This window comes from Ammospiza nelsoni, chromosome 3 (genome assembly GCF_027579445.1).
Source record: "Ammospiza nelsoni isolate bAmmNel1 chromosome 3, bAmmNel1.pri, whole genome shotgun sequence".
Taxonomy (NCBI): domain Eukaryota; kingdom Metazoa; phylum Chordata; class Aves; order Passeriformes; family Passerellidae; genus Ammospiza; species Ammospiza nelsoni.
The window spans coordinates 4,954,369-4,981,664 of NC_080635.1; the positions used below are offsets into that span (position 1 = coordinate 4,954,369).

At 51.0% G+C, this 27,296-nt stretch overlaps 2 protein-coding genes across 7 annotated transcripts; both read left to right on the top strand.

Annotated features, from left to right (window-relative positions):
* The first annotated feature begins 1,163 nt into the window (after positions 1-1,163).
* On the top strand, positions 1,164-7,155 carry FBLN7 (fibulin 7). The gene is made up of 8 exons (XM_059469683.1): positions 1,164-1,268; positions 2,423-2,582; positions 2,682-2,852; positions 3,168-3,293; positions 3,387-3,524; positions 3,918-4,055; positions 5,065-5,203; positions 6,046-7,155. Exons 1-8 carry the CDS (start codon positions 1,164-1,166, stop codon positions 6,416-6,418), a joined length of 1,350 nt encoding a protein of 449 aa, XP_059325666.1. The 3' UTR covers positions 6,419-7,155.
* A 2,426-nt stretch (positions 7,156-9,581) lies between these two features.
* Positions 9,582-23,018, top strand: ZC3H6 (zinc finger CCCH-type containing 6). 6 transcript variants are annotated; one of them, XM_059467723.1, is made up of 12 exons: positions 9,582-9,935; positions 13,847-14,126; positions 14,308-14,433; positions 14,990-15,245; positions 15,437-15,576; positions 15,665-15,781; positions 16,708-16,819; positions 17,333-17,442; positions 17,910-18,163; positions 18,618-19,120; positions 19,503-19,787; positions 20,603-23,018. In XM_059467723.1, exons 3-12 carry the CDS (start codon positions 14,359-14,361, stop codon positions 22,102-22,104), a joined length of 3,354 nt encoding a protein of 1,117 aa, XP_059323706.1. In that variant the 5' UTR covers positions 9,582-9,935; positions 13,847-14,126; positions 14,308-14,358; the 3' UTR covers positions 22,105-23,018. The 6 variants fall into 6 exon arrangements, with proteins under 6 accessions (XP_059323706.1, XP_059323705.1, XP_059323701.1 ...); XM_059467722.1 differs by having other exon boundaries at positions 9,584-9,935; positions 13,847-14,027; XM_059467718.1 differs by having other exon boundaries at positions 9,585-10,226; positions 13,847-14,027.
* Positions 23,019-27,296: the final 4,278 nt, after the last annotated feature.

Genomic DNA, 27,296 nt, shown 5'->3' on the forward strand with positions numbered 1-27,296 from the left:
CAGCTCTACAGCCTGCTGGGGGATTTCACACTGCAAGAGATCCCCATGCAAAACAGCAATGGGAGCTCCAATGGGAGCAGCGGGTGCTCCCACATTCCCTTCTCCCTGACAGGTTTCCATCCATCCCATCGCTCCTGCGGCAACACCAGGGAAACAGGAGCCTGAGGGGCTCCTGGAAGGGCTGGAGGCTCCCAGACATGGCCTGGCCCTTCCTTGCTGCCCCTTCTTTCGGGGGGAATTCTGCTGCTTCCATAGCTGGGGCTGCTCGGCAGCAACCAGAGCTGGACCCAGCACCTCTTGCCTCTCCTTGGGGGAGACCGGGCTGGGAATGGGGCGACCAGGCTGGGGAGGGGGTGCAGGAGTTGTTGAAGGGGGTACCGAACTGGGGGCGGAGGGTTGCAGCAGCTGGGGAAGGCATTTTGGGGCTAGGGAAAGGGATGCAGTGACTGAGATAGGGTGCAGGAGCTGGAAAATGGGGTGCTGAGCTGGGGAGGGGGTGCAGGGCTGGGAAAGGCTGGTCCCGGCCCCGCTGGAGCGGGGGGCTGACAGGGGCTCCCGCTTGTCCTGGCAGCACCAGAAAGAGCTTTGCTGGGGGAAAAGCCACCCTCCGGCACCCCAGCCGCGGCGGATGGATGCCCGGCCGGTGTCTCCCGGGGGGTGGATGCACAGGGAGCCCGGCCGGTGTCCCGGGGGATGGATGCAGAGGGAGCCCGGCCGGTGTCCCGGGGGATGGATGCCCGGCCGGTGTCCCGGGGGATGGATGCCCTCGGAGCCCGGCCGGTGTCCCGGCGGATGGATGCAGAGGGAGCCCGGCCGGTGTCCCGGGGGATGGATGCAGAGGGAGCCCGGCCGGTGTCCCGGGGGATGGATGCAGAGGGAGCCCGGCCGGTGTCCCGGGGGATGGATGCCCGGCCGGTGTCCCGGGGGATGGATGCCCTCGGAGCCCGGCCGGTGTCCCGGCGGATGGATGCAGAGGGAGCCCGGCCGGTGTCCCGGGGGATGGATGCCCGGCCGGTGTCCCGGGGGAGGGATGCGCGGGGCCGGCCTGGCGCCGGGGCGGGGAAGCGCCGCGTCCCCAGCACGGGGCAGCGCGGGGGCGGCGCGGGCGGGGCGGGGAGAGCGCGGGGCAGCCGGTGCCGAGAGCGGCGGGGCCGCACCGCACCATGGCGGGGCCGCGGGGGGCGCGGGGGGCGCGGGGCCGCCTCCCGCCGCTGCTGCTGCTGCTGCTGCCGCTGCTGCTGCCGCCCCCGGCCGCGCCGGCCGCCCAGGTGAGCGGGGACCGGGACCCGGGAGGGGCTCTGGGGGCTCCTCTGCGCTTCCCGCTCGCTCCGCGCTGCCCGAGAGCCCCGCAGCGCTGCCCGCGCTCCTGCCCCGGCAAACAGGTGGGCAAAGCCCCAAGCCGCGCTTAAACTGCACATGAGCTCTTTTCGCTGCTTCTGGGCTCTTTTCGCCCTTCTTACCCCACACCTGAAGCTGCCCCCGAGCAAAGAATCCCCGTTTGGGGCTTTTGGTGGTGGTGGGGGGGGATTTTCCAGCTTTCCGATGGCTCAGCATCCCGCCGGAGCTCGCGCTGGCTCTCGGAGCTAAACCCAGCCTTAACAAAGAGCTGTTTATTAAAGCCAGCGACGCGCCAGCATCTATTTGCTTTTGCCTCCCTTCCTCTGGGCTCGGGGTATCCCAGAGCTGCCAGCACAGCCCGGCTCATCCCCCCCGGCAGCCCGGGACCTCCGGTCCCGCTCCCGGGGAAGCAGAGGGCACCGAGAGCCTTGCTTGCGCTGCTGTGTTTGTCCTCTCTCAACCCTCAGCAGCTCTTTGGAAACGGGAATCATTCCACAGGGCGGTTGTGGAAAGGGGGGGAGAAATCCCTTCGACCAGGTGGGGCAGAGCCCACCACCTCCGCTGGCTTTCCCGGAATTCCATAGCCCCCAGCCTGGTCCCTGTGCGCTCTCTCCCCACATTTCTGAGCTCTGGGAACGGCTTTGCTCTTTTTTCCTCGGTTTGAAGTCAATTCCGCAGGAATCCCATAATAACGGTGCCCGTCTCCGGCATGAGTCAGTCCCGTGGGAGCGATCGGTTTGCAGGCAGGAGTCCCACCAGCGTTCCTGGCCGCGGCAGAGCTCACAAGACAGCTGTTTTCCTCTTCTTTTGTCATGTGGAAGTGGGACAGGGCTGGAGCTCCTGCAGGATGAAACATGAGTTATAGCATCTCTCCCACAAAGCGATCCCAGCCCTGCCTGGAGCGCTGGCCTAGGTGGAAAAAACTCCTGGATCTGGGGGAAAACACAAAGTCAGGGCGCTCAGGGAACATCGGATGCTGCGGAGCTCCCGCGCCAGCCTCCTCCCACGGGCAGCAGGTTGGCTCCTGGGAGGAGTGGCAGCACAGGGAGGTCCCCATCCCTGTCCCCATCCCTGTGTCCCGCAGAGCTGCCTCAGCAGGCAGCAGCTCCTGGCTGCCATCCGGCAGATGCAGCAGCTGCTCAAGGGGCAGGAGACGCGGTTCTCCGAGGGGCTGCGCGCTGTCAGGAGCCGCCTGAGCACCATCCACGCCTCCCTGGCCAAGGCCGCCCCCGAGCCGCCAGCCGGTGAGTCCCTGGGACAGCATTCCAGGGAAAATGCAGGTAAAGGGCGGCTTGGAATGATAGGGCCCTCTCCAAACTAATCCCTTTTCCATGACCTCGCAGCCGCTTGTCCTGCCCTCCAAGCCCCTGCGGATGGGAGGAAGTTCGGCAGCAAATATTTGGTGGATCACGAGGTTCACTTTGCCTGTGACCCAGGATTCCAGCTCCTGGGCTCCAGCACACGGATATGCCAGGCCAACGGCAGCTGGACAGGGCAGGAGGCCCGCTGTGCAGGTACTGCTCATTGCCCACCCTGGGATGTGCCTTGGAAAAGCGGATTTGTATAAACATGGGGGGGATAACGGGGTGCTCAAAGTGGGGAGGGATCTCGGCTCCCCCATAAAGTTCCAGGGATGGTTTTGGGATTTTTCTGTTTTAAGGAAAACTGGGAATTACAGCTGGAGCAGCTCAGCAGGAGAGATGAGGGGAAATGGTATCATGGCTATGACGTGCCTGGTGTAGGGTACCAAAGCATCCCGGTGTGTGCAGCATTCCTGAGCCTTGCTTCCCAAAAGGAGATGACACAGAACGTGCCTGCTTTTCCCGCAGAGATCAGAGAGTGCTCGAGCAGCCCCTGCCAGAACGGTGGGACGTGCCTGGAGGGTCTCAACCACTTCAAATGCCTCTGTCCCCCGCAGTGGACCGGAACCACCTGCCAGTACCAGGCTCAGACTGGTGGGTGACCCTTGATGGGGCATAAATGGGAGCATTTCATCCCCCAGCTCATCCCAGCTCATCCCAGCTCCCCATCCCGCCGTTTTCCCGCAGCTCCTCCCACCTGGAGCGTGACGGACGACCCGGCCTTCAGCCGGCAGCCCCGCTGTGCCCAGGTCGCCCAGACCCAGCAGTGCAGCTGCGATCCCGGCTTCCACATGAGCGGCACGGCCTCCAACGGGATCTGCCAGGGTGAGCCGGGACACGGCAGGGCTGCGGGGCTCCAGGGTCACGGAATCACATCGGGAAGGAGCACAGTGGCTCGGCTCCACCATCCCCGAGCACACAGCACGGGATTGTGCCCAGGTGGTTCTGGAATATCCCCAGTGACCGGCCGATGCTCCAAGCTCCTTCTGGAGGCTCCAAGGCCTCCATCCCATCCACGGATGGCTGAGCTCAGACCGGGCCCAGTGTCGCCCTCTGCGGGACACCGCCGGTCACAGCCCGCGAGCCGCGCTCCCATTCCCTGGAATCTGCCATCGGCCCTTCCCAACCCGCATCATGCCCGCTCCTCCGGCCCTCGCTCGCTCCATGGGTTTTCCCAGGAGGATGGGGCGAGATCCCGGTGAATCCCTGTCCCCGCAGACCTCAACGAGTGCGAGGTGTACCGGCAGCAAGGGGGACCCCGGCTCTGTGCCCACGCCTGTGTCAACATTCCCGGCTCCTTCCGCTGCTCCTGCCCTGCTGGATACGTCCTGCTGGGCGACGGCAAGAGCTGCGAAGGTGAGGAGGCTGGAATCCACTCGGTCCCAAGTGCTCTGCCATTTTCCCCCACTTTTTTCTCCATATCCAAGGGAAAGGCTGGTGTAGAGGGGAGGGGGATGATGGAGGGATGCTTTGCAGGATGGCAGCGGATGGAGGATGTTTGGATTGGCAGGAGCTCCAGCTGGATGCGGAGCTGGGTGGGGGAAAGAATCCCAGGGTTGTGCTGGGGAAGGCAAAACTCCACCAGAGTGCTTCAAAAGAATCCCTAAAAATGAAAATAAAATGCTTCTCTGGAAGCATGGCTGCTCCTCTCTCTCTCCTCCTCTCCCTTTCCCTCTCCTCTCTCCTTTACCTCTCTGGATGATGGAGCAACACTTTGGGTCTGCACCTCCTTGAAGACAACCCCACTGTGGCTGTGGAGAATGTTCCTGGAGCAGGGAATTCCTGGGAAGAGCCAAAAGTAATGTTAAACTTCCAGAATTCCATGATCAGTTCAGAGGGTGGCAGCATCTCCCCCAATCCAAGGGGATTGGGGTGCAGGTGGAAGGCAGCGGGTAGGAATGGTGGGAGGCCAAAACTGCCGAAAGCCTCCTGAAAAACAGGGAATTTTTTGTGCCCTGAAGTGTTGATTGCTGCAGTTCAGGGTGAGAAAATCCCTATTTCCCCATTCCTCCCTGGTTTTCCTGTGCTGCATGGCATCTCACTAATGCTCCCAGCAAATCCTCTGCATTCCAGCTCCTGCCAGGCGTCCCACGGGTGCTCAGTAAATAAAAAGGGACCGGTGTTTCCAAACAATCAAGCAGAAAGTTTGGAAAAGCAGCTGCCTTCCTGCTGGCAGAGGGCTGCTCTTAACCCATGCTGGCCTGGGGCAGAGCTTGGGGAGAGGAGATGGAATTCTGGGATGCTCCTGTATTTTTTGGGTCACGTTTAACCTGTTTCAATGTGGTTTTGCCTATCTTCTGATGGAAAGCTGAGTTCAGTTGGGGGCTGCCAGGCCCTGACGCCGCTTCCCACCCCTGTTTTCCAGATATTGACGAGTGCTCCCTATCCCAGGATAACTGCACAAGCGGGAGCACCTGCATCAACACTGGGGGGGGATTCCAGTGCGTCACCCCCCAGTGTCCCCTGGCCGCCGGCAACGTCTCCTACGTCAAAACTTCCCCCTTGTAAGTGTGGGGCACAGAATCCAAAACCTCCCCCTTGTAAGTGCAGGGCACTAAATCCAAACCTCCTCCTTGTAAGTGCGGGGCACTAAATCCAAAACCTCTCCCTTGTAAGTGCGGGGCACTAAATCCAAAACTTCCCCTTGTAAGTGTGGGGCACTAAATCCAAAACCTCCCCCTTGTAAGTGTGGGGCACAAAATACAAAACCTCCCACTTGTAAGTGCAGAGCACAAAATCCAAACCTCCTCCTTGTAAGTGCAGGACACAGAATTCAAAACCTTCCCCTTGTAAGCGCGGGGCACAAAATACAAAACCTCCCCCTTGTAAGTGTGGGGCACAAAATCCAAAACCTCCCCCTTGTAAGTGCGGGGCACAAAATCCAAAACCTCTCCTTTGTAAGTGTGTGGCACAAAATCCAAAACCTCCCCCTTGTAAGTGCGGGGCACAAAATCCAAAACCTCTCCTTTGTAAGTGTGTGGCACAAAATCCAAAACCTCCTCCTTGTAAGTGCGGGGCACTAAATCCAAAACTTCCCCTTGTAAGTGTGGGGCACTAAATCCAAAACCTCCCCCTTGTAAGTGCGGGGCACTAAATCCAAACCTCCCCCTTGTAAGTGCGGGGCACTAAATCCAAACCTCCCCCTTGTAAGTGCGGGGCACAAAATCCAAAACCAAAACCTCCCCCTTGTAAGTGCAGGGCATAAAATCCATGCATGGCATCCTTATGGATCCACAGCACGGCATCTCTATGGATCCATGGCACGGCATCCCAATGGATCCAACGCCAACAAGGTGGGCATGGATGCCGCATCCCCAAAAACCTCTCCTTGCTTTTCCTTCCGCAGCCAGTGCGAGCGCAACCCGTGCCCCATGGAGAGCCGCTCGTGCCACCAGGCGCCCAAAACCATCTCCTTCCACTACCTGCCCCTTCCCTCCGGGCTGCAGACGCCGGCGCCGCTGTTCCGCATGGCCACGGCGGCGGCGCCGGGCCGGCCGGGCCCCGACAGCCTGCGCTTCGGCATCGCGGGCGGCAACGAGCGCGGGCACTTCGTGGTGCAGCGCTCGGACCGGCACACCGGGGAGCTGCTGCTGCTGCAGAGCCTGCGCGGGCCCCGCACCGTCCACGTGGACGTGGACATGGCCGAGTACCTGGACAAGGCGTTCCAGGCCAAGCACCTGTCCAAAATCACCCTCTTTGTCTCGGCTTATGAGTTCTAGGGGTGGGTCCTGCTCCCTGCTCAGCATCCCGTGGATCATGGGGAATGTCCGGGTTGGAGCTGCTCTGCAGATGTCCGGCCTTCTCAGCTCTGTCCCAAAGTTCTTCTTCCCATGTGGATTTATGCCACCAAATGAGGTGGACAAGCTCATCCTCATCCCAGCTCCAGAGAGATGATGTCCTGCAACAGCAGATGGAAACCGCAGCCCTGATTTTCTCTGAATTCCCGTTTTTTCCTTTAGGAAGCGGTGAAGCCAAGTGTGTGGGAAGAGGGAGGCTCATGGCCTTTCCTGCTCCCCTCCCTTGTTGCGCCCGGTCCTGCTCCCTAAAAACACACTTCCACTTCCCTCTGGATGCTGAGAATCCCCCTGGCAGCCTGTAGGGATTGAGGCCTGGTGCCTCAATCCCCTGGGATTGATCAGGGCTGGAACACTCCATGAACACCCACCTGGGTGCCCTCCTTGGCAAATGGGGCAAAGGAGGAATTCCAGGGCTATCCCTGCTCCTTAAACCTCTCAAATGGGGATCCCCCATGGATCCTCTTCATAGCAGAGCTTAGCTGCACGTGGAAGTGGGAATATTCCCTGCTCCATCAGTCAGAGCCTCCATCCTGGCATAGGAATGCTGGGAAGAGCTGGGATTCAGCTTTTCCCAGGAGGATTCACCCTCCTGCTTGTGCATGTTCTGCATGTTCCCTCATCCCACTGGATTTAGTACAATTAAAGGATGATGTAAAGGATGATGTAAAGGATGTCACCGGAGTGAAGCACCTGATGGATGTGTGGATGGGGGAATTCTCACCCGGAGCAGTCCAAGGGGAATTGGGGTGTGGGAGAGCAAGAACCCATTATCCATGGTTTTATTTTCCTGCTTTGTTTTGTTTGGGAGGGGCTGGCTGATAGCAGGGGGCTCATTCCCACTGGAGCATCCTCATCCCTGAGCATTTCCAGCCTGCAGCATCCTTCCCTCCAAGGAATCCTCACCCTGGGAATCCTCATCCCTGAGCATCCTTTCCCCTGGGAACCCTCCCTCCATTACATCCTGCTGAGAGGCACCCACTAAAACCATTCCCACTCCTTGTCCCGGGGAAAGAGACTTCCCAAGATGGATCTGTCTCTTCTGAGGGATTGAGCTGCTGGATTTTTGGGGGGTATAGGAGCCTGGGAAGGGGTTGGATCTCTCCATCAGAACAAGAAGGGACATTCAGGGCTGTTGTCGGCGGATGGAGGATGTTTGGATTGGCAGGAGCTCTGGCGGGACGTGGAGCTGGGCAGGGAAATGCATCCCAGCGTTGTGCTGGGGGAGGGAAGGGAAAACTCCAGAGTGCTTCAAAAATATCCCCCAAAATTAGGAGAAAATGCTTTTCTAGAAGCATGGCTGCTGCTTTCCCTGCCTGGCTGGACACGTTCCTCCAACAAGCCATGACCCCATTTTGGGATGATAACAAAATCTGGGAGCTGAACATCAGGAATTTGGGAGAGGACAAGCTCCTGACAGGGCAGAATAGTTTCCATCTGCTGCTTTCTCCGGATAACACAGCTGGAGACGGGCGCCTGGACCACACTCCCGAGGCTTTTCCTTGCGGCACCATCCCAAACTGACAACATTTTCCTAATTCCCGAGGCCAGGGTGAGCTGGTTTCTCCCTTCCAGCCCTGGAAAAGTTTAAGTTCGGCTCTTTGCCTTTCTCAACCTCTGGCTGCCATTCCAGTTGACTAAAGGAGACTTTTTTCCCTACCCAGAGCAGCTGCTCCGGCATCTTTCAGACTTCCTGAGGTTGGAATTTGCAGAGAGAGGTTCTTCCGCTCTTGAAATGCAACTTTCATTTGGGATAATAATATTTGGGAGCTGAAAAAAATAGCAGGAATGCTTCTGCTTCCCTTTGGTGGGCACAGCTGGCCCCAGATGTGCTGTCCCAAAAACACCATTTCTCACCCCAGAATATTTAACCAAAAATTTAGAATTTTTCCTTCAAGTCCAGATTTTCCTGGACTATTTTTTTTTCCTTCCCTATGGCCTGGGGAGATGATGCTGAGCCCTGTGGGCATCAGCTCCAGGCCTCCACCTGTGCTGATGGGGCTAATTAGTCCTAAGTAACCCTAATGACGCTCCCCAGACACCACAACCTCATCCCCTGTAGGAATGGTGTTTTCCAGCCTTTTCTTTGGATTTGCCTGATTTCCCTGATGATCAGCGTCCTGTTTGCTTTGCTCAGGTGTGTGAGGCCCAAGGGAAATAATTCTTCCCTGAAGGATCTGAGGCTCCTCCCGCCCGGAATCCCACGAGAATCCATGCGAGTGTTCTGCCTTGTTTTTATAAAGTTTATTCGATCGCTAGCACTGGAAAAAGCTGAGCCCCGTGTCCTGAAAAGCCTCGAAAGGCAGGGAGGCAGCTGGACAAGATACAAATGCAACTTTTCCCGGGAAGGTTTGATTAAACGTCATTGAAGTGACTCTGACAAACACGTCTTCCCTTCGCCCACCGCATTTTTATTAAGTGACTGTCTTGGAACCGCTTTATCCCGGTTTTTGTCACGCCCTGACCCCGAGAGCGACTCCAGGCACCGCTTTTGTCCCGCCCTGGGGACACACGTTCTCTGTTTAATTAGGAGCGTCACTAATTAATGACGCACGGGCCGGTTCCCCTCACACGCACCGACCGCCAGGGGGCGCTGCCCGCAGTGCGTGAGGAGGGGAGGGGGGGCGGCGGCCATGACGCAGTGGCGGGAGGGGAGGCCCATTCCCGCTGCCGGTGCCCGTCCCGGTTCTCGGCAGGCGGAAGCCGCCGCCCTTTTCCCCCTTTCCCTCCCTTTTCCCCCCTTTTTCCCCCACCATTCCCGGGGGGACGCCGCCACCACGTGACGTGCGCGGGGCACGTGACAGCACGCGCGGCGAGGCCCCGCCCCCTTCGCGCGCGCACGGCGGCGGCGGCGGCCGAGGGGAAGCGGAGGAGGGCGGGGCCCGCGCGTGACGTCGCTGCGGGGTTGACGGGCGTGGCGAGGAGCCAATCGACGCTCGAGACGCAGCGGCCGCGGCCAATGGCGGCGCGCGGGGGGGGCGGGCCCAGGGCCGCGGCGGAGGAGGAGGAGGAGCGCGGCGGGCGGCGGCGGCGGCGTGAGGGGACGCGACGACATCGCGGCCCCGGCGGGCGCGGAAGACGCTGTGGCGGCGGCGGCGGCGCGTGCGGGCCGCGGGCGCTGAGCGAGCGTGTGCGGGCAAAGCGCCGGGGGCCGCTGCCGCCGCTGCTGCTGCCGCCGTTCTCCTCCTCCTCCTTCTCTTCCCTCAGCCGCCGCCGCCATTTTGTGCTAGTGCCTCGCGCGGGCGCCATGTTTGTAAGGAAGAATTAGGGCCGCCATCTCCGGCCAGCAGCACCTCCCTCCCCCCGTGTGTGTGTCCTCCCGCTCTCCTGTGCCCCGGGGCTGCCGCTCGAGCCGCCGCCGCCGCCACCGCCTCCCCGCAGCGCCCGCGCGGGGCGGCCGGGCCCGGGCGCTGAGTGCCCGTTAGTGTCTCACTAAGTAACCGTGAGTGCAAACCTTCATCATCTCTCCTCACTGAGGGGCCCGGCCCTCCTCCTCCTCCTCACCGAGCCGCCCCCAGCGCGGCCGTGCGCGCCGCCGCCGCCGCCTCCTCCCGCCGCTCCGCACCGCGGGCAGCGGCGGGGCCCTGCCTTCCTCCACCTCCCTCCTCCTCCTCCTCCTCACCACACCACAGCCAGGCACAATGGCCTTTGAAAGCCTGTTCTCCAAACCCCCAAACCCAGTTCTTGACCCAAACATGCCCGACTCTGACAGGCAACATGCAGGGGACGAAAGGTCGAGTAACATTCTTCTCTCTCTCCGCTTCTCATAATGGTGGTACTTAGTGGGGTGATGCTGGTAATGATGATGATGATGCTGATGATGATGATGATGCTCTGTTAATGTGCCTGAGGGGGTTAACGATGTTTTTGGGGGGCAGGTCACCTTCAGGCTGGAGCGGGGTGGTGGTGGTGGGGAATGCAAATTGGGGAGGGGGGGTGTCACTGCATTAAAAGTGCATTTTCTTAGCAAGGTTTTAATTTTTCCTTTTGGAATGCATGCGTTTTTACATCTTCATTGATTTATTCTGGCTGGGAAGGGGGGCTGTTTGCCATTCTTTCCATAAATTGCACTTTCCAGGGGGTGTCTGTTGAATGTCACCATTGTTCTCTGTCTCAGGCAGGAAAGGGTGCTCCGAGTTGGGCGGGTTTTTTATTTTTGGCTGTTTTTGTTGATACCACAATCTCTCACTAGAGCCATATTTAACGTCATTTTCTTGCCAGATTCCACCTTACACATTTAACTGGATCTTTTTTATGCAGATTAAGGGCTGACTGACGTTATCTTTGCCACCTCTCAATCCCCATGCGCAGAAACGCAGAGTCCTGTTCCTGGTGAAAGGACCTCTGTTGCTCCCTCCCTCCTTCCCTCCCTCCTTTTCTCTCCTGCAGCTGCTGGAAATTCAAATCCTTTCTCCAGGCAGCTCTGGCCTTCCTAACTAGTTCCAAAAATACTGTGCCAGGGTGGCAGTTACCAGAGCCTGAGCCTACACCTACCCTGAGCGTTCCTGACAAAGCTGCAGGAGTTAAAAACGCCGAGGTTTTGGCATTGCCAGAGCTTGGCCTCCCCCCACACAGCTCCACAACCGTTTGTGGTACTTCAGAGGACCAGGAAACACTGGGGAAAAAACAAGTAGACAAAAAAACAAACAAAAAGAAGGCTTGTGGGTAAATGCAAAACTGTTTCCTTGTTGGAGAAAAGAGTCCCGAGTTCTGTGTTATAAATTGGAAGTGGTCCCAAAATGCTCCTCGGGTCTAGTGCAGGGGTCAGGGCAGAGCCCAGAGCTGCTGGTTCTTGTTTTCCCCTTTCTGCTTGTCCTTGGGAAATGCTCATGGGATTGAGTGCAAGGGTCAGGGCAGAGCCCAGAGCTGCTGGTGCTTGTGTTTGTGTTCCACTTCCTGCTTGTCCTCGGGAAGTGATCCCTGAAATGGGCCTGGGCTTCAGTGGAGTCCAAGGCAGAGCCCAGAGCTCCCAGTTCTTGTTTTCCCCTCCCTGCTTGTCCTTGGCCAAGGGTGGAAGTTGTGTCGTGCTCTGTTTGCCGAGCTGAGCGCACACCAGGAATCCACTGGGATCTCTGGAGCTGGGGCAGAGCTGTGCTGTGGAGTTCCTGCAATCAGGCTGTGACTTTTCACTGTTTCAGGGATTGAAAATATCTGGAGTTCTCAAATCCTTGAGGACAAGCCCGAGTGACTCCGGGTAGTGCTGGGAGCAGAGTTTTTCCAGCTTGGAGTTCTCATCCTCTCACCAGCTGTTCCCACCAGTACAACCAGTTGTGACACTGGTAATTGTGAAATAGAGCCAATAAGTGCCACCTAACAACCTAATTAATTGTAATTTACAAGTGTTGCTTTATAATGTTTTAATTAATGAGGTGAAGAGCAACAATACACACGATCTGGGAGATCATAACTTATACTTTTTCTAAAACTTTAGCTCTGTAAAATGAGTTCATTCACTTCAAAAAGGCCCAACTCCTTTTTTGTGTAACCTCAGGTGTGCAAATGTAGGACCAGTAAAACCAGTTCACTGCAGGGAACACTCATACTGGCAACCTCATGATTCCCAATCAATTTGTGCAGCAGGAATTCTGTTAATAATTTGATTTGAGCTGCTCTGTTGAATGATAAAGAAATTACTTGGTAAAAAATAATTTAAAAACCCCTGTCTGTCCACACTTTGAATATTCCAGTTTGGAAGGTTTTAATGCAGTTTTCTCAAGACAGGAATGTTCTTTAATTAGTTTTAGTTAATTCCTGTTGTTGATAATATTTTGGTGATGAAGGGCCTGAGCCTTCCAGCACAGGAGTCCTGAACAGATTTTTCCTGCAAGCATTTTGTGAGGATTTCCTGGTTCTCTGTGGGTAAATCCGTGGCAGGGTAAGGAATAAGCTGGAGGCAAGTTTATTTACACACAAATCAGTGCCAGATTTCCCAGAAAATAGCTTGAAATTAATTTACTTTCACTTTTTACTGCTCCCAGCCACCCTCTGCTTTTGTTTGATTTTCCCAGTGAAAATTCTCTGTTATTTGGAGTTACTTTTCTTATTAATTGCTAATTTCTTAAGCAGCACCTTAGTATCAAAATTTGGGGAATTTTAGCCATCTGGGAATTTTAACCTAAAGTAAAAATTTTAAATGAAATTATGGGGAATGAAATCCTCAACAATGATTGAAAGATTCCCAGAATATTTCAGAAAATGCATCCTGGGTTTGGATCTTGGACTTAAGGAGCTTCTGGAGAAATCTTCTTTGGGTATAAGGAATTCTATTTTTAAGGGTGACCTGAAATAAGGTCAAAGAAGGGGAGCTAAAATCCAGGTTTAAAGGTTAGAAATTAAATTAAAATACCAGAATTGGTTTTTTTTTTTGATTCTCCCTTCCCAAACATTTGTGGAACTGCCTAGGGATTTCATCAAGTTGGTTTTCCCTGGAAGATCATTTGGCTTCTGTGCCTTTCTGATCCATTTGAGAGCTGCTCTAGGAATGCCCTCAGACACTGGGAATGTTTTCTGGGATTGTTTTCATATCCAGCTCCAAGTATCTGGAGGTTGTGGGAGAGGGGGGAACTCCTGAAAAGGAGGTTCTGCTCTCCCTTCCTGCTGCACAGCTCCAGTTTGGGATTTAAATTGGAATAAAAGCAGCTAAACCAGAAGATAATTCCTCCCTTGGCACTTACTTGAAAAATAACTTACTTTCCAATAAATGGTGTATTTGACCATTATCTTTTCAATCCATATTTATCCAGTTGTTAGATTTTTCCTTCTTTTTCCTTTCCTCACCTCCTTTTTTACATTCTTGAAATTTTTACATTCTTACATTCAGTCCTTGGAAAATGCTTGGATGTTGTGGAAAGAATTTAGAGATTAGAGGGCTTCTGTAATCTTCCCTCTGCCATGCAATCCAAGGGATTGTATTACTGAGGCTGGTTTACCTGGAAAGTTATTCCAGTCAGGGATGCATCCCAAAAGTGGAAATCCATGAGTGTAATTCCCAGAGGAACTGGGAGATGGGAACAACTTTGTCCCCAAGGAGCATTTTCTGTAGGTATTTTATGGAAGAGGATATTTTAATTGATCCTTGAGGGAATGAGTTTAACTGGTATCATCAAAACTTAATTGGATTTTTGGGAGAGCTGCAGGTATTTCAGGGATAATAATGTTCCAGTGTTATTTCATTAATGTAATTCCAAGAAATTCCAGGTCATACAGCAGTTATGTCTTTTCCCTGGCATATCCATTTATCCCAAAAAATCACAGCTTGGGGTTGCTTCAGACTTTTTAACTGTTTTTTTCCAGTGACAGGTGAGCTGGATGATAACATGGAATTTTATTGTCTTCCTGGTGTCACTCTTTCAGGGAAGATGGAGAGCTGGAAGATGGGGAAATAGATGATGCAGCCTATGAGGATGTAAAGGAACATGGCTCAAAAGGGGACGACAAACAGAAAAATGAGAAAGGCCACAGGAAATCCAGGAAAAAACGCAAAAAAGAGAAGGAAAAGAAAAAATCCAAAAGGAGAAGACGGGACAAGCATAAGGTTAGGAAAAAAACCAACATTTTGGAAGTTGTGATAGTTCTGATTTGATTCATGGGTGTCCAGGACAAGGATCCAAGAAATTGGCAAAGGAATTAAAATGTAAGACTTAAACTGGTCTTAAATGTTCAAAGTTAGGCACAGGGCTTGGAAGCTGAACCAGAGGGATTTGGGAGTTTTTAGGATAAGATACACAATGTAAATTTATCACTTTTGTGCTCATATATTTATGGAAAGAAGATGATTTCCTCAAAATTCACAAATTTTTTGTTGTGTTTTCTAGCATAACTCCCCTTCCAGCGATGACAGCTCCGACTACAGCCACGACTCTGACATGGAGCGCACGGAAAGGCCCCACAAAAAAAGCAGCAGCTCTTCCTACAGGGATTATGATTCCTCCTTCAGTCAGGTAGGAAGTTTCAAACTCATTCCTCTTGTCCTTATTGAGGTGACATTCCAAAAATACAAATATAAACAGTGTGGGTTTGGAAGTTTGGCTCCATCCCTGTGCCTGTTCTCCTGGATTTCTGGAAGCACATCCAGTTCTCATCTCCCTGAGGAGATTCTCAGATGTAAAGCAGAATCTGTGGTAGAAAATAAGCCTGATAACAATTTTTCTTCCATCAGGTGTCAGGAATTAAGGAATCTTTTATTATTAAGGAGTCTTTTTATTGCCTGCACTGGATTTAGGCTGGACTCAGAAAAAAACTCTTGAAAAGCCACTTCTCAGTATCTAAAGTTAATTCTGCTTTTTAGGAGCTCAGTTTTCTTGGCTTTTCTCAGCTGGTGAATTAAAATTATTAATTTTTCCTGAATAACTGATATTCCCTGTATTATTAATGCTTTTTTTTGGGGGCAAATCTGGTGATGATAAAACAGCCCCATAAATAGATTTTTAGAGCAGTTTGGAGGGGTGGGGTTTGGAAATATGGAATTGCTTCCTAATGCAATCCCTTTCCTTACAGCATGGACACGTGTCAGGGAATTACATGAGTTCCCAGAAAATGCAGCATAAAAAAAATGTCAAAAGTAAGGAATATGACAACTACAGTCATTACAGTGATGAAAACTTTGGCAATTACAACGAGGAGGAAAAGGATGAGGATTTTGCTGACCAGCTCAAACAGTACAGACAAGCTAAGGAGACTTCCAGTGGGGATTTGGGACCTCCATTCCCAAAGGAACCAGTGAAGAAACAGGGCATGAAAGGGATCCAGAAAGGTAAGGGGAGTTTTGGTGGCATTTTTGGGGTGGAGAACTGGATGAGGGAAGCTGCCAGGAATATTTTCCTGGGATATTCTGGCTGGTCAGAAATAACATTTCCAGCAGTATAAATTTAATTCATTCTATTTGTCTCTCTTTGATGCCTTGAAAGAACCATTTTCCCTTAATTTCTGTAATCCTTTTAAGAGGTTATTCCTGTTTTCCAGGCATTTCCCAACGAGGGAACAACTACAATGTTGGAAGGGGGCGTGGAATGCAAAAGAAACTGAAGCGCAAAGATCGCGGCAGGGGCAGAGGCGGCAATAAAGGATCCGATGGCTTCCATGAGGTACCTGCAATTCCAGGCCTTGTTCCCAACCTCTGCATCACCACTGCTCCAAAAAGAAGCTGATAAAATGTGGATTTATTTTTTCCAGGATGGCAAACCAGTGAAGAAATGGGTTAATATGAGCCAGGAGTTCATCAACCAGCACACAGTGGAGCACAAGGGCAAACAGATCTGTAAATACTTCCTTGAAGGGAGGTGCATTAAGGTAAAGTTAATTGTTTTTTTAAATAAATTTTTAGCAAACTTGGGTGTTGAAACTCAATATTTTCATTTCTGATGTGCTGAGGATTTCTAGATGGAATTATTTGTGGAAAAGCATCCCTTTCTGTTACACACTTTGATTTAAATTCTAATAAAAAATCACATTTTTATTAATAAAAACATCCTAAACTTACTCTGAGAATGATAATGTGTTAATGACATAATTTCTCACAAGTCTGGAATCTAAATAGGCAGCAATTCCTGAATATATTAAATTATTTCCTGCTGATTTGGGAACTTTGAAGGGATTGCTTTGTGGTGCTAAACTTTAAAAAATGGGATTGGTAGAAAACACAACCACTGAATGCTTCTCACTTTTATTTGGTTCCTTGGGATTTAGCAGTGGAATTTTCTGTTTCTAAGCCAAATGGTAGAAATAAAAGTGAAATGTTGTGTTCCTTGCTGCCTTTCAATACCTTTGGCTCACATGACTATTTGCTGCCACCTTCAGTTTTAGAAGGGACTGAAAGAGCACTCGGTGTCTTTTTCAGGAAAATAAATCCTAAAAAAGATACTCAAACCCCCATCCAGCAAAATAATCCTAAAGAATAATAGAATATATTAAAGCAATTCAGTGAAATATAATTTCAGTGCCTTTTTAATGCAAATTCCTAGGTGAAGGCAGAGAACAGGAATTGTCTTCTGTCACCATTCCATCTATTCCTTTGAATTCCAATCCAGGAATTTTCTCTATGTCCAGATCCCCTCTACTTACAGCTTTTACTGCTTATAATGGAATTTAATGTTGGTAAAGATGAAAAATCTAAATTCAGCAGAGGAGGATGTTCTTATTACTATGGGATTAAATTACTCAGCATTTCAGATGGATAATGGTTTTTCCTTGTTTTGTTTTTTTCCAATTTTTTATAGGGCGAACAGTGTAAATTTGATCATGATGCAGAGATTGAAAAGAAAAAGGAAATCTGTAAGTTTTACATCCAGGGTTACTGCACCAAAGGAGAGAACTGTATTTATTTGCACAATATCCTTTAAAAGTACTTCTAAATTCACCTGAAATTTATATTATTTTATTTCTATTTATTTTGATAAAAAGGATTTGTAAAGGTGAATGTTTTTTAAGAGACTCTACCATCTACTGTATAGATTAATTACAAGATTCTTTTTCTCAAATACTTCAGAGGAAAAAATAAATATAAAATTACTGATTTGTAACATTAAAAATAAAATCCCAGGAATTTTAGATACATTTATCCACACGTTTAAGACCCTGATCTCTTCCTATTTGTCATTATTTTGGTGTTTTCCTCTGGAATTGAGACCTTTCCCTTTTTAATCACAATTGCAAAATTAAATCTGAAGGCCACAGAAATGTCATTTTTAGGAGAATTTTAAATGGAAGTTAAGAGGTAAGTTGGTTGTTAGCTTCCAAAATTCCTACCATAAAGATAAATTCCTGCTGAAGAATTGAGGGATAGCTGCCAGCTGGATTTTACAACCTTCCCAAACTGTTAAAAATCCTTAATTCCTTCCTCACATGAATTCCCCTGCAAGTTCTACCACACAGGAGCAAAGTGTTATCAAGGAGATAAATGCAAATTCTCTCACGCGCCCCTGACTGCAGAAACCAAGGAGCTGTTGGATAAGGTGAGCGATCCAGATACTGGGAATATTGGGATTGCTGCACTCAGAGTGGGGAAGGGATGGAGGAGCCTTTTCCATGTGCTCTGGGAAACCCTGAGCTCTGCTTTATTGGGATATTCCCTCTCCAGTCACTGCCCACCAGGCCTTTAAAGAAAAGAGGTGTGAATCCAACACTTGAGGAATCTTGGAATAACTCCTTCCACACCTCTTTGAACTAAGTGGACTTGTGGGAAATTGTTCCTTCCTGAAATAGAGAAGTATTTTCTTGGCTGGGATTTGGTGTCCTGGAAAATAACTCCCAAAAATGAGTTTAGAATTCCTTTGGGTTGGATGTCACTATCCAGCAGTATTGTAGCAAATAACAGAAAAGTTGTTTATCTAAATATGGAAATCATATTTCAATAAAAGGCACAAGACTAAATTGAATACTGGAAAACTCAGTGACTGTTTGCCACATGGCTTTGTTGCAGGTTTTGAATAATGAGGAGGAACCCCAGAATGAAGATGAGAAGGAGCTGGAGGAACTCCGGAAGCGGGGCATCGTTCCCCTTCCCAAACCCCCGCCGGGGGTCGGACTCCTGCCAACCCCCCCGGAGCAATATCCCTTCTCCGAGTCCGACATGGAGAATTACCAAGATCCTTCAGGAGATTATAAGAAAATCCCATCTCTTTTTGAAATCGTTGTGAAGCCCACCGTGGATTTGGCACACAAAATTGGGAAGAAGTAGGTGTTGGAATTCTGAGGAGAACTCTTCTAGATATTTATCATTGAATCTTTAATCATTGTTCCTATCAGGATTCTGGGCTAAGTTGAGCATCTGCCAGATACTTGATACCAGGATTATTTCATAGTTTCCATAGAAAGGAACTTAGGCCTGACCTTTCAGAAGTTGACTCTTGGTTTGCATCTCCATCTGCAGGTGGAGCTGTTTGTTCCCTGCTCCAGTCTTTTTGTAGTTGGCTTTTTCTTGGGCAAAACTGATGGAGATCAGCAAATATTGGAAAAAATGTGGTTTTGGCCAAGATAAAGAATGTGGAATGGGTGTAGTTGGAAATTAATGCTCCTTTGGGAATTTTATCCAGTGTCAGATCAAATAAGAGTGGGAGGGGGCGAAGAGAGCCAACTGTTGGTGTTTGTAGGTCCAAAATTTGATTCCTTGTTTTTCTTCTGCTTCCAGGCCACCAACCTTCTACAACAGCGGGTCACCCCCGCGGCCGCCGTTCCAGGGCAACGACCCCCATTCCCAGCACATGTACAATCCAGGCTCGAGTCCAGGGCCAGGTCCTGGCATGTCCCAAGGACACAACGGGCCCCCGATGCACCCCGGCTCTCCTGGGCACCATCCCTGCGGAGGCCCCCAGGGGCCGGGAATGCCGCAGAGCCCCCCCATGCAGGGCGTTCCCCCGGGGTACATGGGCCCGCAGAACCAGACCGGAATGCCCATGCAGGGCCAGCAGGGTGGGCCACCCCTCACCCCGCCGGGGATGGGAGGATCCTACAATTCCCCTGGAGTGCAGGGACACATGGTGAACATGCCAAGGGACAATCACTGCCCCCCGGGGCCACAGTACCAGCAGATGCCCGGCGAGTACGAGCCCATGCAGAACCCAGCTGACTTCTATGACAACTATTATTCCCACCAAGCTGTACACAACTTCCAGCCAGCCAATAATTCTGGAGGTAAGGACATCTGCTGGATGAATTTTGGATAGGAGCTTCCTGGAATGTCTTCAGTGTTCTGGCTTTCTCAGTTGTGTTGTTAAGTCATGTTATGCTTTAGGGTGAAATGGGATGTTGGGAAGAAATCCTTCCCCTGTTAGGGTGGGGAGGCTCTGGCAGAGTTTTCCCAGAGAAGCTGTGGGAAACTGCCCCATCCCTTGAAGTGTTCCAGGCCAGGTTGGATGTGGCTTGGAACAGCCTGGGATAGGGGCAGGTGTCCCTGCCATGGCATGGAACTGGATGTCCTTTAAGCTCCTTTCCAACTCAGTCCATTCCATGATTCCATGTTTATAGCTACCAACATTCCTCTAGGATAACTGCTAACTGGAGTTTTGTCCTGCAGATGGGGCATGGCACGGAGAATTTACGGATCACCAGGCTCACCTCATGGCTCCGGAGTCGCATCCGGGCGGGAGCGAGTCGGACTGCATGGGCGGCCACATGGGCCACAACCAGGGCATCAACGTGCCCGACTTCCTGCCCGCCATGCAGAAGGCCCTGTATGCCAGGCTCAGCCAGAAGCACCAGCGGGATGGAGACTCTGCCAGCAGTCAGGGCCAGAGGGCCATGAGCAAAGAGGAAGGTGGGCAGGCTTTGGTTGGAATTCTCATCATTCTTGAAGGCCATGGTCAGCAAATCGGTTGACGTTGACTCGTGTCATGTTACTGTTATTGTCACTGTCCCCCGTTACTGGGAATGGTTACTGGAAGCAGCAGCAGCTCAGTATTTTCAGCTCTTCTTCCCAGCTTATTCTAGGATCTTAGTGTAGGTTCAGTCCATCCTGGCTCCAGTGAATAATCTTTGGATCTATAGTTGCACTTTTAAAAGGTCCTTTGGTTGATAATTACTTTGGAAAATCCTGTGTTGGACCAGAGGTGTTGTTTCTCACTGCCAGGACTGGAAGTGCATCCTCTGTCCTATTTATTCAGTTGCTCCTCTTGATCTGTTTCCTGTAGGGCAGCATTTTTCTTTCTCTGATATCCTTTAAAATAAAATACTGTAATTTCTTCTCTTCCTGAATCTCAACCTCTCCTACAAACTTTGGGATTTGGATTAAGTAAGGCAGCAAATTCATAGTTTACCTGGATTAAAGACCACTGCAAGGGGCCATTTTACTTTTCCTTCTCCTGTCAAGACTCAGATTTTAGATTGGTTTTTGTACTAGCACTGATAGGGATTGCTTGAAAGCAGGTTACTTTCCCAGGTTAATATTGATGGATATGGAGACACTTCCAGGCTGTGTTGCATTCTATCTCCACTCCCTCCAGGTTTTTGTGTTATGGCATTTCTTTAATTACATGGATTTTGGTCATTTGAGGTTGTGGGAGTGATTTTATATCAGATCTTTTCAGTTTGATTTTACTCCCATTAGAGAGTGTTGGATTCTCTTAAGAATTATTTGCTGGAATAATCTAAATTTTCTGGCATTTCTTTGATTTTTAGATGACAATGTCAACTGGTATTCCAGCAGTGAGGAGGAAGAGGGGAGCAGTGTTAAATCAATCCTCAAAACCTTAAAGAAACAAAGCGAAAACTTTAGGAATCGGCAACAACATTCCACGGAGCAGCACATGCTTGGGATGCCTACGGATCCCAGGCTGGCAAAAGACAAAGGTGTGGGGCCTCAGGCTGCTGACCCGCGACTCCGGGCGTCTCCAAGGCCCAATCCCAGGAAACCTTCGGAGTCGGCGTCCCTGGATCCCCGGCTGGCCCGCGATCCGCGGATGCACAAGGTCAGCGAGGGCGCCCATCCCGGCCCCTCCCTGGCCGGGGCCAAGCTGGATTTGCACCACGCCCACGCCGGAGTGAAGGTCAAGCAGAAAGGGCTGGATGATGATGAGGAGGACTCGGAGAGGGAGCTGAGGGAACGAGCTTTCCTCATTCCCTTGGAGCCTCTGCCGGGCGTCACGTTACGGGATCCCCGCTCCCAGCTGCGGCAGTTCAGCCACATTAAGATGGATGTGACCCTGATGAAACCTAACTTTGCCAAGCACATTGTGTGGGCCCCCGAGGACTTGCTCCCAATCCCTCTGCCTAAACCCGACCCCGTCTCTTCCATCAATTTACCTCTCCCTCCACTCATTGCTGACCAGAGACTGAATAAACTGCGGAATCTGAAGAACGATCCACACCCCAACGCGATGCCAGCTGATCCCCGGCTCGCTGCCAAGGCCAAAAACAGCCTCGTGGGCCGGGGTGGCTACTTGGATCCATCCACAGATTCCCATGCCAGTAGCTCCAGCAAACTGGGGGATCCTCGCTTGCAAAAGAACGTTGATCCCAGACTCCACAGACTGTCGAGTGCAGACACTCACCATGGAGCTGGGAAGGATTCCCACCCTCCCAAGTTTGACCCCCGGCTTGCTAGAGCTGCTGCCAGCTCATCCCAGCCCTCAGAAGCCACGACTCCGAAATCCGACCCCGATGCTCTGCCTCCCTATGCGCCCAAATTATCATCCAGTGGTGTTAGGCTGGGAACTCCCGGCTCCATCCTGAGCGGGATCAGTTTGTACGATCCCAGGGATCACAGCTCATCCTCGGACACGGCTCCAGCCAGTTCGGGAGAGAATGGAGAGAACCAGAAAAAAAGCATTTTGAAAAATTCCAGTAAAAATGAGCCGAGTCTCGCGGAAGATGCGTCCCAGCAGAAGGCTGCCTCCAACACGGAAAAACCCACGGAAGGATCAGCGGAAGCTGCTTCAGACAAGGCCAACAGTACCAGTAAATCTCAGGCTAAACACTCCAGCGCTGCCCCTGCCGTCCATAATCTCCCAATCCAGGCTCTGTCGGGGTTAATCCGGCCACAGTACAGCGACCCCAGGCAGGTGAGGCAGCCCGGACAGGTAACGCAGGCCCCGGAGAGCGATCCCAACGGGGAGTCGGATGATAAATCCTTGAAAGATGTTTTCAAGACTTTCGATCCAACTGCTTCCCCGTTTTGTTAGCAGACGGCTTTGGAGTCTTTTTACCGTTGTGGGTATTGCAGTTCTCTGCTGTTTTGTACCTGGGTTACCTCTTTTGGCTTTATTTATTTTTAAATTATAATTCCCACCACTTTTCAGCTGCTAATCTCCGAACCACACGCAGTTCTCCAGTACGCTCGAGTGTTTGCAAAGCTGTGGTATTTTCTAGAGAATCCTTTTTCTTTCCAATTTCAGGGAGACTAATAATTGACCTGTAGAAAGGAAACCAATCCCCCCGGATCGTGTTAGAGCTGAGAAAAGCACTTTCATTGTAAATAAGTCATGGAAAATTCCCAGAGCTGTATATGTGTGAGCTGCCTCTTTCCCAACCACCACTTAGATCCGATTGCCACATTTGTATAGATCCAAGCAATATTATGTACATGAATTCCCAGGAGAGATGCCGTTCCAGGACTGCCAAACCCCTGAACTGATGGAAAACCTCACGGAAATGATTTCAAAGGAAAGCGTCGCTCCTCTTTTCCAATGAGTTGATGTAAGACACAGACAGTTTTTATTCCTGCAGTCAATATTAGTGTAAAAGAGACTATATCACATATTGAGGATGAAAAATGTCATATCTTTTAAAAGTATTTTATTCTATGCTGTACATAGAAGAAATTGTGAAGTACATAACTAGCAAAAGTAACTGTTCGAAGTGGAGAAAACTACATTGTCTAATACGAGAAAAAAGGTTTTTATTTAATTTTTTTCCACGCCTACACGATTGGGATTTAGTGCTCCAAGTTCCATTGTGGTGTTCATGTATTTCAACGTATTTTTGTATTCAGCTGCTTAATTTGTATTGCTTTTTTTGTATGGCTGTAACTGCAGTACTTGTATTCATGGTGTCTCGACGACATTTTTAACAAAACAATTAAAAAGGGTACAGTTAATTCCTGGTGACGACTCCGTGTGCATACGGTGGCAGCTGGGAGGAGGGGACTAAAGCTGGGCTTTTTGGGATGGTTTGTGGGGTTTTAACATAACCTTGTACCTGATCCCCAGGTCTCATGGAGAGAATTGCCATTTTCCATCATGGAACATCCTGCATGTCATGAATTCTCCAGGTTTTGCATGGGAGAGCACAACTGTCCTCCAGACCTCCTGTCCTGCCTTTAGGGTTTCTTTTTCTCCAGAGGAAGTGCAGCCATTCCTAGGCAGCTGCTTTTCCAATAAAAATGTGCCAGCCTCTCAATCAATCATCTGCTTCCCACCCCCTTGGAAGCCTTCTCTGCTTTAAGTCTCTTCCTTGGTGGACCTTTTCCTCGTGTTTCTCTCTTAGCCAAGTGATGGTCATGGACCTTTTCCTCTTGTTTGTTGGCCAAGTGGTGTTTCCACTGGGACAGCAGAGTGTTTATCCCAAATTCTGAGGTTTTGCCTTGCATGGATGAGCCAAGGGAAGCCTGTGATTCCTGCACAGCAGAGGAAGCATCTCCGAAGGCATTCCTGGTTTCACTTTGCCTTCCTGATTTGCCAGAGCATGGATTCCATTAATTTTTTTTTTTTTTTTTTTTTTTTTTTTTTTTTTTTTTTTTGTGTAGCAAACGTAGAGAATAGACATGGAACTGGGTTGTTATTTTAGAGTAACCCATTAGTCCTTTATTAGTAGTCTGTTATTTCTTCTACTCACTGGTGTGGCTGGTCAAGATTTTCCTCAAAAACCAAACCAGCAGGGAAAAATAGTGTGGGAATAGGACATGGATACAAAGGCCTGTAAGTCCTCACAGCCTGTTGTCTCCAAGTGTGTTTCCTTCCTGCCTCCCTCCCTCCTTCCCTCCTCTGCTTTATCCATTGCAGATTGCTTCCCAGAGTCTCCAGTGTGCCTGCTGCTGCTTTTTCTTGGAATATGGAGGAGATTCCTTGCTGCCATGCACGTGATGGAATTCCTGGGCTGGGGAAGGTGGTTGGGATGCAGGTGGGACACCAAGGTGGGCTGGAATGGGCTGCAGCCACCATGGAGCCAGTTGTGATCTGCTGTGGTGTTGGATTGTGTATTTCACAGGGGAGGCTCCCTTCCACCTCTCCTGCAGGATTCCAGCATGGAGCAGTGTTTCCATTTGACAACTCATGATCCTGAGGCTGGAAGGATGGATGTGGAGAGCCAGGATAGAGGAGCAGCAGTGTCACCAGTCTGGGATACTCTGGAAGCTGTGAGGTGGGTGATCTTGGGAAGTGAATGTTTACTCTGGATAGGAGAGAATCCTGGGGCTGAGTGGGATTTTGGGAAGAAATCTGCTGGCTCAGGGGCAGCAGGTGAGACAAAACACTCCCCACTGCTGTATCCCTGGATATGTGAAGGAGGAAAGGCTGAAGGATGTCACAAAGCCTGAGCACCTCTGGATCTCAAAATCCTGGAATAGTTTGGGTGGGAAGGGACCTTAACTCATGATGCCATTCCACCCCTTGCCATGGGCAGGGATACCTCCAACACCTCCCACTGGATCAGGATTCTCCAGAGCCCCGTCCATCCCATCTCACCACCTGGGGGTAAAACACTCACCAGAAGATTCCTGGCCTCCCCACGGAGCCTGTTCCAAGATTTTCCTGCCACAATGAAAAACTCCAACATGAATCCTTCACACTGCAAAGTATTCCTCTGCTTCCAACAGCACTGGGACAAGCAGCCCCTCTGGATTTACAGATGTCTGTCCATAACTGTGTGTCCTTTCCTAGGATTGGGATGCTTTGGGATATTCCTGCTCCGAGGGGGTTGCTCTTGCACCAGAGACATCAGGGTGGGCTCAGCCTTTGCCCCTCGAGTTTTCCGGAGCCCTAATTCATCCCGGTCGGAATTTAAAGCCTCCTTGGCTCTGTGCTGTGTCAGATTTTTCCTCCATTGCTGGCAGAAAGCAGCAACTTCTTCTTCTTCAGGATCTGCTGGGGGTTGTCCCAAACCCTGTTGGATGAAGGAATTGGTTTAATATATCCCTGTGCATCCTAAATTATGGAAAAGTCTGGCTGTGCCAATGTGTGCATGATCCACATGGCGTCACTACCTCTTAATGCTTCAAAATGCTTCAGAATGCATCAAAAGCTTCTTAGAGGGAGAGGAAAGGAGGGCAGTTTGTTGATAAGCAGGGAATTTTCCAAAGGGAAATTTCCAGGTCATAAAGGACTTTGGGATCTAGATAGTCAAATTTAATGAATTAATTAATTTAGCATCAGCAAAGTGGAAAATGGGCAAATAGAAGAATGCTAAGTTTAATTAAGCACAGGAGGAGCTTTGTCACCCTTGGGGCTGATTGTTCAGCAAATGGGATTCTAAAAAATCTGTGTTTCCTTCAAAAAGAGATGCTGATCCCAGGAAAAGCAGTAGGATTATAGAGGATGGGATTCAGATGGAAATGCTGCCTCAGGGAGAGGCTGGTGCTGTTTGCACTTGTTTTCCAGTTGTTTTCAGGAAAAATCTGCTCCCATGGACTTTACAGTCAGATCAGGTGGCTGTAGATGGCAGCTGCATGGGAAACTCTTGGGAATTTGGCTTTTGGGAATAAAGAGGATAGCATGGACTAATTCCAAATAAAGGTGCTCTACAATCCAAAAATTCAGTGGGGAATGGACCAGGTAAAGGTGACTTCAAGGACAGTCAGTGCCTGGGATGAATGAAAGTATTCCATGAGGAATATCTGCTCCAGCTGGAGTCCCACAGCAGCCAGATCCCAGCTCCCATATAAAGACCTGGATGAGAAACACCCAGAGCATGGAATTGCCCTGGCACAGAGGAGCTATGGCTGCCCCATCCCTGGAACTGCTCAAAGCCAGGTTGGATGGGACTTGGAGCAACCCTTCCCACCCAAATAATTCCAGGACAGGTTCCATGATGGACTCACTTTGACACACGCCGCCTCGGCCGCCCTCAGGACGTGCTGCACTGCTTGAATGAGGTTCTGCACGTTGCTGAGCAGCAGCTCAGAGGAGGCCCTGCTCTCCCCAGTCACTGCTTTCACCCTTCAAAAACATTCCAAAGGATTTTATTGGAAGGACATTGGACATCCTGACAGTGTTATTCCAAACCCAGCTTGTCCCCAGGGAAACCCATGGAGAGAAGGGAGGCCTCCAAATTGTTCCTCAACTCTTGGACAGTACCCACCGCCCCTAGGACCTCTGGAGACCACCACCCACATTCCTTGGAGAAGGGATCCCTCTTGGATCACCTTGGAGAGGTGATCCCAGCTGCTGGCAGCTCACCTGGCCACGATGCCGAGCTGGCTGCTGATGGATTGGGTGTGCTCAATGGCACGGAGCAGCTCCATGGAGCATCTCTGGTCCAGGCAGTGCTTGGCAAGGATGTTCCCAAACTTAACAACCACCTGCCCATCAGAAACCATTTGCCTGGCACATGCAACATACTGCTCCTTGCTCTGGAACGGGATAAAAATCAATGGGATTGGGGAGAGAAGGGAAAAAAAGCTTTTCCTGCAGAACAGGGAAGGTCCAGGAGGCTCAGATAGATCCTGAGGAAAGGACAGGGTGCCAAGCTCACATCCAACCAGGAGGAAGGAATTTGGAGTATTTTGCATAAATAGAGCTGGTGCCACTGTCCCAAGAGCTGGGTGACACAGGGATTTGGGATGGAGTTGCCGTGATCCTAAGGGAAAACTAGAGGGATGAAACGCTGCCTTACCGCAATGGGGCCCTTCCTGTGCAGGAACTGAGCCATGTGGAGCCTCCTCGTGGCCATGTCCTGGGTCACCTGGGACACCCTGCTGGGGCCACCCTGCCACTTGTCACAGTTTGCTCTCTCCTGCTTTGCAGGGGAGGTGCTGGAAGGGCCATCCTGGTGCTGCCGGGGCAGTAATGGAGCAGATTCCAGACCTGGAATGTGTGGACACAGCGATGCCGAGTGCTCTCCTCCACCTGGATGTTTCTGAAGGAGATTTTGGTGAGTAAAGTTGGTGGGAGAGCTGCCCACCCCCTTCTGGGTCCACTCCACCTTCCACCAGCCCTTCTCCGTAAATCCAAAGCCCTTGGAGCTATCTCAAAATGGGAATGGGGTGTCCTGCAAGCTGACAGTTTGCAATTCATTCCCAGCACGATGAGAGTTCTAAAGCACTTTGCTGAGGGACCTGGGTCTGTGCCAAAGCCTTTCCCAGCTCCTGACACCCATGGGAATGGAGTTGCTGGTATTCCCAGAGGGAATGTGTGGAGGTGAGGGAGAGCTACAGCCTCTC

Excerpts from the sequence above, each read along its gene's own strand:
- FBLN7 (XM_059469683.1), top strand. The coding sequence starts at position 1,164 with ATGGCGGGGCCGCGGGGGGCGCGGGGGGCGCGGGGCCGCCTCCCGCCG. Across the intron at positions 3,294-3,386 it reads CCAGTACCAGGCTCAGACTG|CTCCTCCCACCTGGAGCGTG; the intron begins GTGGGTGACCCT and ends GTTTTCCCGCAG. Across the intron at positions 3,525-3,917 it reads CTCCAACGGGATCTGCCAGG|ACCTCAACGAGTGCGAGGTG; the intron begins GTGAGCCGGGAC and ends CTGTCCCCGCAG.
- ZC3H6 (XM_059467718.1), top strand. The coding sequence starts at position 10,135 with ATGGCCTTTGAAAGCCTGTTCTCCAAACCCCCAAACCCAGTTCTTGAC. Across the intron at positions 14,434-14,989 it reads ATGATTCCTCCTTCAGTCAG|CATGGACACGTGTCAGGGAA; the intron begins GTAGGAAGTTTC and ends CTTTCCTTACAG. Across the intron at positions 15,246-15,436 it reads CATGAAAGGGATCCAGAAAG|GTTATTCCTGTTTTCCAGGC; the intron begins GTAAGGGGAGTT and ends TCCTTTTAAGAG.